The sequence below is a fragment of the Stegastes partitus genome, unplaced genomic scaffold (assembly GCF_000690725.1).
Source record: "Stegastes partitus isolate 25-593 unplaced genomic scaffold, Stegastes_partitus-1.0.2 Scaffold2334, whole genome shotgun sequence".
Lineage (NCBI taxonomy): Eukaryota > Metazoa > Chordata > Actinopteri > Pomacentridae > Stegastes > Stegastes partitus.
The window spans coordinates 41,805-51,114 of record NW_007580065.1 but is presented as its reverse complement, the minus strand read 5'-3'; the positions used below and the strand labels follow the sequence as shown (position 1 = coordinate 51,114).

The window sequence follows — 9,310 nt, the reverse complement described above, 5'->3', positions numbered from 1 at the left end:
TAGTTCTGAAAGGAGGCTAGGTTTTCATTGGAAACACAACAAGAACAATGGCCATGTTGTTCGCCCGTGTTGTGGACAACGTGTCCGTCACTTATCGCTGGAGCTACGACATATTTCAGACAATTCATTCGGCATTTTCTCTTCCATCCTGAGGTTGTTTTGAGCCTTCAGGTGACACCAGCGAGGGATGCCCAAACGTACAAGTCAAAACAAGCAAACCAGCGCTGCAGCAAAGCTCCAGGAAACTATTCGCCTACGAGTGTTAATGAGAATGTTGACGGAGTCCAACCTGCCCGGCTTGGCATTATAAATCGCACAAGAGTGTCAACGCAGCACAAAACACAAGGCCGGGAATCCACAGATGTTGGCACTGTGATGTAGTAAATAAACCAGCCAGCTGTACGAGACGGTGGTTATTAGACGCACATTTAAGTTCAGCTAAATGTTTGTTTGCACTTCTCACCTGTGGGACACTTTTTCTTCATCCGGCACCTCTGCGTCTCGCTGTGGGACGGGCAGAGCGATGCCGTTTTCTCCTCGGGCGTCCTCTGGCCGCCCCCTCGGGTCCTGGTCTGCTTCCCCCACCTGAACCCACAGGTGGCGCCGTCACGGAGGCAGACGCTCCACTCGCTCCAGTCTCCCAGCGGAGCCAGGAGACAGTCCTCTAACGGAGACCAGAACCAGAGAGCAAAGAGACAAATTGATTAAAGAGGCCTCAGACGCAAAAGAAAACATATTTCAAATTAAAAGTTGTTTTTTTTTGTGTGTGTGTTTTTTCTTGTAACCAAACCAGAAAAATGAAAAGAGGATAATGCCGGGCAAGCAGCAGAGCTGTAGGAGCCAAATGCTTAATCATTTCCACATGTGAATCCAGTGAACTCTAAGGTGTTCTTGAAAGTGAAAGAAAAGATCTCATGTGGTCAGAACTGGTCCGTATCATTAATCTGATTATTCATTGATCTTAGTCCTACTAAACTGCACTCTCAATTACATTTTAAAGGAATCAAACAAGCCAAACAGTCATATATAGGACAGAATGGGACTTGACACCCTGGTAACCAAGAAAAAGGAGGAAAAGCTTCAACCGTGTAGTAATAGAGTCGTATTTTAACCCCAAAATGGTGTATTTCCTCACCCAAGCTAGGTGTTACTGGTGTCTAACCAAGCTTCTAACAGTGTTTAACAAAGGGAGATGTTTTCCTAAACTTAACCAAGTAGTTTTTGTGCCTAAACCCAACCAAAGAACGAGAAAAAGCTGAAAGGAAAATGAAACTTAAATGTCAGAAAAATGGTCCCACATGAACTTTGTCGCTTTTATAAACTGGACGTCTTTCCTACCAAGACACAGTCAAGAAAAGGTTTCATAATGTAAATGAGAATGCAGTTTAGTTCCATAGGACAGTTATTTTTCCAAACCCTAACCAGGTTTCTAACATTTAAAAATGTCTAATAAAGCCAAAAACCCCACATAGTTTCTGGTGCTTAAACTGAACCAGAAAGCAAACATGAGCCGAGACATCGATCTGCTCTGTTGGGTTAAAGTTCTGGTTTTTGCCACCAACCAACCTTCTCCGTCACCTTTTCCACCAAGTTACGGGTCTCAAATTCTGTTTATTTCGAAACAAACTCATGTTCCCTTTAAAACGCGTTTGAGAATTCAGCTTAGTCGTCATTTTTCTGCAGACCGGGTTGCACCGTATCAGTAGAACTTGTGTTTTTAGTGCTGCTCTAAATGAGCCGTTTTAATCTGAGCCGCTGCTGCTCCCGCCGAGTTAAACGTCAGCGATCAAGACGGACGGTTTGCAGCAGATTATGATAAGAGGTTGTACATGAGTCTCCAGTGGTTTTTAATCATAACAGGGCGGCCCAATAAAAAGCTGCACAGGAGATCTGCGGTCTCTCTTGAGTTTACACACAGTCTCATGTAGATCAGTGTTAGATCGGTTCGGCACTGAACATAAATCAGGTATAAAAAACTTCTTCCTGTCAAACTGCATAAATAAACTGCAGGCACTGGTGAATACTTCAATATAATATTAAGAAACACAAGAGTACAGCTTCTATTACTGATCCATCGGGGCTGAAACATCTGTACAGGTGTTATTTTACCAGCCCTACATCCCTTATCAGGAGTTTTGGTGTTGATAAAGACTTCAAAAATTAAATCAGCACAATGTTTAAAAGACGATAAACTAGAACTATGTATTGTCTGTGCTTTATGATGTTTAATCTGAATGTATTTATTCAATAGCCAGCATGTAGAATAAACCTTCAAAGTCACACAAATAAAGTGAAAATCTGTAAATCAACAAAAATTAAAGTTTATCTTAAACGTCATGTTGTTGAGCCAACGTCTAATGATCGCATCGGTACAGGTCGGACTAGTTCTTTAGTTTCTACATTTTGATTTAACAACTTATGAGACAACAACCACAGATGTGAACAAACATCACCATCTCTAGCAGTCCTAATAGTTACTGTCAGCAGTGGTATTTAATTATAAAAGCACAGTACTGCGGTAAAGAAAAGTAATAATGTCACTACCAAGAACAACAGAACAATGGATCATATGTTGTACAAACAGATTTAAGAGGCCAGCTAATTTCAGTGGAGAAGTGAGACATAAATGATTCTGAAAGTGAAATAAAGTTGTCTACATTTCTATCTCTCAAATACCTCGTCTTCTCAAGGTGAACACATCTCATCAGGTCATGCACCCAATTAATACGAGCAGGTGGTTGGTGGGTAAGATTTGAAAGTATGTATCAGGCATCTTGATATTCAAACAGCAAGAGCTTCTACTTTTGTCTTGATAAGTTTAGTTTCATTCCTCTTTCCGTAGCACCACTTCCATCAGAACACCAACAGAGTCGGGTCATACAGCTCAGCCATTCAGATTACTTAATTCCAGTGCTCGCTGTTTTTCTCTATCGGTGAAAAATCACCCGAGCCCTTCAGAATTGGCTGATTGTTTTTGTGGATTGTCTTTGGTGTATCTGATGAGGCCACGCAGGGTTTTACCTTCGTGCTATGATTGGTTTCAGAGTTTTGGACTCTTGAAGGTTAAAACTTTAGAGTTTCATGCTTTAAAATGGATTTCCACCGTATGACACCTTCGATAAGTTGATTTAATAGAAATTTATGCAAATTTTTTTTTCCCGTTGTTGTTCTTATTGTTTGTTTTCTCTCCACCTTACCCTCACCAGTTGAGGCAGACGGCTATTGCATCTGGACCCGGTTCTGCCGGAAGTTTCTTCTTTATACACTCGCCAAATGCTTTCTAAAGGTAATCATTGGATTTCTCTTTATTATGTAATATTATAAGGCCTTGACTTTGCTATGTGAAGAACCTTAAGAGTACTTATTAGGGATTGGCTGATATGGGTTGTTCAGGGTTGATATCGATGCCATTGTTGGAAATTAAGGAAGACTGATGGAACCAATGTAGACTAAATGTAATATTTTTAGAGCATGTGACAGCAGGAATCTGTCATTCATAACGAGGTTTCTTCATTAATACAGGCGACTATAACTGAATATGTAAAATAGGAATGACTACATTAGGATGCTCTGAGACTGACCAGTTTGTCTCCTGAGGTTACATCTGCCGTTCTTCGTTATTTTATCAATCTTTCACCGTTCTATCACTTTAATTATTCACTACAGTCCAGATCTTACAGCATTGATAATTATTGTTCTCCAGACCCTGTTCCAGGTTAATCTGTGGCTTCCTGCTGACTTAGCCGTTAGCCGTTAGCATAGCTTTAGCTGCTGTGAGAGGAGCTAACTTCCTGGTTTGTGGCAACTGCTTGTGTTCAGTTTTTGCAGTTTCTGCTTAAAAGAAATGAGACCACAGAGAGATGACAGAGAGTGGTGCATTTAATTCAAAATATCAATAATCGGCCACTAAAAATAACGATACAGATAATTGGGAAAAAAAAAGCAAAATATCGGCCACAATAAAAGCCCAGGCCGATAACAGGTCTATTCCTATTACTTAATGTTGTTGGCAGGCCGACTGTGCTCCCAGATTAAAGCGATGGACCGAGATAACGGAGATAAAACAATAAATCACGGCCATAAAGTGGGAACGATATACGGAGACTAATGTTTTCTTTGGACCCCTGGCAGCCGCGGCGCTCTGATTGAAGGCAGATGAATGCCAGCTGAAGCATCAACACACGGGACGCTGCGCTTGTAGCGAGCGGCGGCCGACGAGTGATGTCACCCACAAAATCAGCCGCCGCAAGATTTTCCACAAACGGAAAAGCAGCGGCAGCTCCGGCTCAGACGCGAGGCCAACATTTCTCGGCAATCACGATTATCATCTTCAGCTTCGCGATGAAGAAATTTCCAGTGACCCTTTTTTTTTTTTTTTGTCTCTCTGGAGTTGCTCGAGGTGCGTACCAACAGTCAGACATGAAACCGTAACATCGCCATGAAAACCAGATGTGGTCCGGATGCCAAGAAAACAACAGTAGCTGCAGATGGTGCAGGTGGACGGCAGAGCGGCGTCGAGCGATGAGCGAGCCTCCGCGATATATCTCACTTACTTAGAAGGGAGGGATGATACACAACGAGATATGAAGATAAATTCTGAAGCGTCTCTCAAGACTTTTAATGCGAATCACATGCTGCGCAGAGACTTTGGCCCCATCAGAAACTATTTAGACGGAGGGAAAGAGCCGTTGAGCGTTCGCAGAACCAGGTGACGACGGTATTTTAAATATTTCAAGACAGAATTTGTAGTTTGAACTTGCCAGCGATAAAAACACATAAAATCTTTTACTGCTGCCACTCCCTGAGAAATATTCGATTCAAGTGAAGGATTTGTTTCTCTCGCAGGTGCACTCGGTCACGACTTAATCAGATTATTTGACTAAAATCGAAGCGCAGATGCTCAAACATTCGCACGTGAAGCGACCGCGGGGATGCGGCCAAAGATCCAGAGAGGCAGATAAAAGGAGAGGAGTTTGCGGGAACAAGTCTGCTGTTGATTAAACCTCTCAGATTAGCTGATGCGACCTACATTTTATAGCCGGACGGGGTCAGTGAACTGTCACCGGCTTCAAAACAGCAATTAGGATAGTAAAGGTGTTTTATCGTGCCGGTTCGTGAAATGTTCTTGACTCTTATCTTGGGTTGATGTGGAACATGGCGTTTACATTAGAAGTACCTGGTTACACGTCTCCCCGTACACATGATTCTAACGTTATCCAGGTTTCCAGGTTTTTCCCTCCACATCTGGTCTTTGTGACAGTGTCTTCTCTTAAGTCATCCCTGTGAGGATGAACCCTCTTTGGTTTCTGGCTGCCTGGAAGCTACACAAACAGCAGTAAAGGCTCCTATAGGTCTGGTCAGCAGCGCTGGAATACATTAGCAGTACTCCCCCTTTTATTTTTTTTTTCTGCATGCAGTCCACCGCTGTTCCATTTATCATTCGACTTTATGTTTAAGATGCATCTGCACACATAAAAGCGGGCAGAAATGTAGAAACCTAGATGAGGTGTTTACATGCTGCAGAATTCCAGTTTTTGCATATTTGTTGTCCTACAAAGTGGTAAAAGGGGTTAACCAGTGCTCTGAAACCAGGCTATGTTAAAATCTACACAACCTGGATGCTCTAAAAACCTCATGACTCAGAGGCAAGTGTGCATGTAATCACCTGGACAAAGTTGAAAGCTGAACGATGCATTCCTCTCGATGCTTCTTGCTGTTAGAAGCGTCCATTAAATTTAAAACATCACCACTGAGACGCATCCGAGCCTCCACAAGTGGGACTGGACTCATCTCTTGAGACTATTTTGATCACAAGGAGTTGTGTAGTGTTTTATGAACATGCAGAGATGATGACGTGATTGATTACCTCAGGATTCTTAAATACTAATTGGGTCTTTGCATCAAATTTTTCAAACAAGTTTTACTCGACCGTCTCTGATTTGCATACGGTGGTGATTGAAGAAATCATTCCGAAAGAAATTACACTAAACTACAAGACAGGTATCCTCCAAACCGAGGTTTATTCCTACAACGTGAGGTCTGAGAATGAAAAATACAACTTGTCCTACTTTCTTTGTTAATGTGAGCTCACAGATGATGACAGCTTCATATTTTTTTCATATTTCAACTCACCAATTTCTCGAGATTATTTGATCTCCTTATTTGATATTGCAGATTCTAAATTGTCGACATGATGAGAAACAACAGTGAAAACTTCAGGCTTTTATCTTAAACAGTTCCTGAGATGTTGTCATTCAAACAGCCTCAAATTTTGAAAAAAAACACGCTGAAAAAAACATAAGGAGCAAATCAGAGGTGTTGCAGCATGAAAAAGGCGTCTGATGATTTGAGATGAAATAACCCAAATATTCCATCGTGTAGATACGATTTGATATAATCTGTGAGTGAACTGTTATAATAACTCTTGTCCAGATAAGTGAAACAAATGCCGTTGCTCGCAGGCAGAACTCATTAAAAGCCATTCATGACTCATTACTCAGTGGCGTAATATCAAGAGCGTGACCTACCGAGGCAGTCGGACTGGTGGGCGAAGGTTCCCTCCGGGCAGCGGCTCAGACACTTGCCTTTGTGCAGCTGGAAACCAGGTTTACATTTGGTGCAGAAGTCGCGGCTGAAACACTGCTCGCAGTCCAAAGAGCGACACTCTGACGGGAGGGACACCAACACACATGAGTCACAAACTACTTTCATTATGAATCCAAGAGGAAACCCTTCTGTCGTTTCCATACAGGTTTGAGTTGTGGGGGTAAAACACACATGAGGAAGGATGAAGCTGTTTCAACATGTTGCAGCAGTTTAAACTGTTCACTGACCAAAATACTGCAAAGAAAAAAAACAGGAAATGGCATCTTAGCTGCTTAAATATGGATTTTGGACTTCCTGTTGAACGATAGGAGTGACGGACATCAATTTAAACCAATGGGACAGGTGTGGGAGTTTAATTAGATAGAAGTAGCTCAAACTGTGGCGTTGGTGGATCAGAAAATGCTTCAGCATCTTATGAAACAGGGATGCTGTTTGTTTTGTTAGTAGCTGAAGCAAGATTTTGTCTTTTAGGGATGTTGTCTGCGTAAACTACGTCAATCCAACGCAAATATCCACAAGCGCCGATGAGTTTTAGAGCGCACCCTCTCCTGAGCCACCTCTGAATATTTATTCCTTCGTTGTTTTTCTATCAGCAAGTATTTTAATCAGAGATGTTGCTCTCAGGTCGAGGGATGCCAGCAGTGGTGGGTTCGTCTGCAGCTGTAGCGGAGCAAAGAAGAAGAAAAAACAAGCTAAACTTCTGGTGACCTCTTTCCAAAGGCTTACTGGCATCTCTTGAGTCAAGTAAATTTTTTTAGTGAATGAGACAAAAACTATGCACTGTTAGGTAGAGTTTCTCTTTCTTTTATTGGGACAGTGTGTTTCTGGAATGAATTAGGCGTCTCAATAAAAGAAGAAGCGGTCCAACAGTGTAAACTCAACAGTGTTTGTGGGTACTGTGTGTTCTTGGTGACTAGCTGAGGCCTCCAGACGGTTGAATCGGGTTTAAACTGGCTCGTGACGCTTAGTCAGATCTCTGCGGGTAAAAGAAACGTACTCATGCAGCGGTTGATGTCCTTCCCTCTCTGTCCGTAGTGTCCGGCCGGGCAGGCGTGGAGGCAGGTCCCGTGGTGCGACATCCCATCCCTCTGCAGGAACAGGAAGAGTCTCTCGGGGCAACGCACGCAGCCGTTGTCGCGGGAACACTCCAGGCAGCTCCGACAGTCCTCCGATGTGTCTCTGTGAGCTGCAGGAGACAGTCGGTTAGGTCGGAGCTAAACGCCGGAGCTACTCAAACAAAAGTAAGGATGGAGAGGGGAGATAAAGAGACGCCACAAATCCTCCAGATACCGGGAGAATTTCTGGACTGCGTGAAAAAATAAAAAATAAAATCCCACCGCTGAGCTCCTGGGATCTGTAGATGCTGCAGGCAGGAAGGAGTTCACGTGTAGCCTCAGTTTAACACCAGACTGTGCAGCTGAATTTACCCCCAAAAAACTAAACAGTCCCATCGCATAGCGCTGGGAGTCGTTTCTACTTCATGCATTTTCTTGGTTTTGTCACAGTGCGTGCACTCTTTAGGGCCTTTTGTCACCGTGCGGCGATTGATTTAGAACTTCTATGTGCCCGATCATTGAATCAAAAATGTCAAACAAAAAGAAAAGTGGTGCAAAAATGAGGTTTATAAGCTGCTCTGAGGATGTGTCTGTCATGTCCCTGATTTATTGGTTCTTTAATCACTCCAGGCTGCTGGTTGCAGCTTTTCTTTAAATACTTATTCAAAATTGACACCATGAAAGCAGGACAACAAGCTCGACTGTCTCTCTACGTTCATGCAGACTCACAACCGTCCACCGTAAGACAATAATGTAGGAGCACAAATGACTCTTGCTGCTGTATCATTAAGGCAGAAGAGAAAATAAAACAAACAAACCAAATCCAGAACCTAAAATAATGTCTAAGACCAGTAGGATGAACTTCCTGTTTGCATCCAACCTTGTAGAAACCCCAAGAACACCTTTACAGTTCCTCGTTGTTCTAATTGTATTCAATTGTTTTGTAGTTGTGCTCATTTTGAGAAGTTTACTGCACAACCTGATGAACATCGACTCCTCGTGGTGCTACGAGCAATTTTAAAATGAAAATTTCCTCCTAATTCATAGTTTTTCAGTCGTTGCACCTCATCGGCGAGAAAGTTGTTTCTTGCTTTGAACATCGTTTGCGCAGTTCGACATTAAATAGAGATTTTGTTTTGGAAAACAATACATCAGTGTGCTCGTTACATCCCACTGTGGTCTTCACACGGCTTTAAACTTAAATGTTAAACATAAAACAGAAAATGATCCTTCAGCTGCTGTGAATGCAGCAAGTGTTATTTATTATAGCAAAGCTTAATCCTACAAAACTACGTTCTGTTTTGTGGCTTCATAGGAATCTAAAGCAGCATCGTAATTAAAATACACATTAAAAAAATGAAGCCATAGTGAGTTTTGACATTCAGGCTTAAAGTCTGAGCCGAAGGAAGCCTCCGGTGTTAAAACCGAAGCGAGCAGCGACGTCTGCGCACGCCAGAGCCGGCAGACGGAGCAGGAATGCTTCCAATCCGACGGGGATCAGGGGGGATCTGGAGAGACGGCCGAGGTGGGATGGAAAGACGGATTGAGATCTGCGGAGGAGGCGAAGGCCGGCCGGCTGGAGTGCGTGAGTCGGAGCAATCGAGCTCTGATCCTCGTGAAATACCCGCAGCCCACCGCCGGAGGTGTCC

The 9,310-nt window shown here is 43.0% G+C and overlaps 1 protein-coding gene across 1 annotated transcript in view; it reads right to left on the bottom strand.

Moving 5' to 3' along the window:
* Window positions 1-463: 463 nt before the first annotated feature.
* The window catches only part of LOC103374720 (R-spondin-2-like), a gene marked incomplete at its 3' end in the record, with an annotated part of 19,535 nt that continues 10,688 nt past the window's right edge, over window positions 464-9,310 (bottom strand). Inside the window, exons 2-4 of the mRNA XM_008304851.1 lie at window positions 7,604-7,792; window positions 6,528-6,665; window positions 464-664 (exon numbers count right to left, since the gene is read on the bottom strand). Coding sequence (XP_008303073.1) covers window positions 464-664; window positions 6,528-6,665; window positions 7,604-7,792 — 528 coding nt within the window. The remainder of the gene's footprint in view (window positions 665-6,527; window positions 6,666-7,603; window positions 7,793-9,310) is intronic.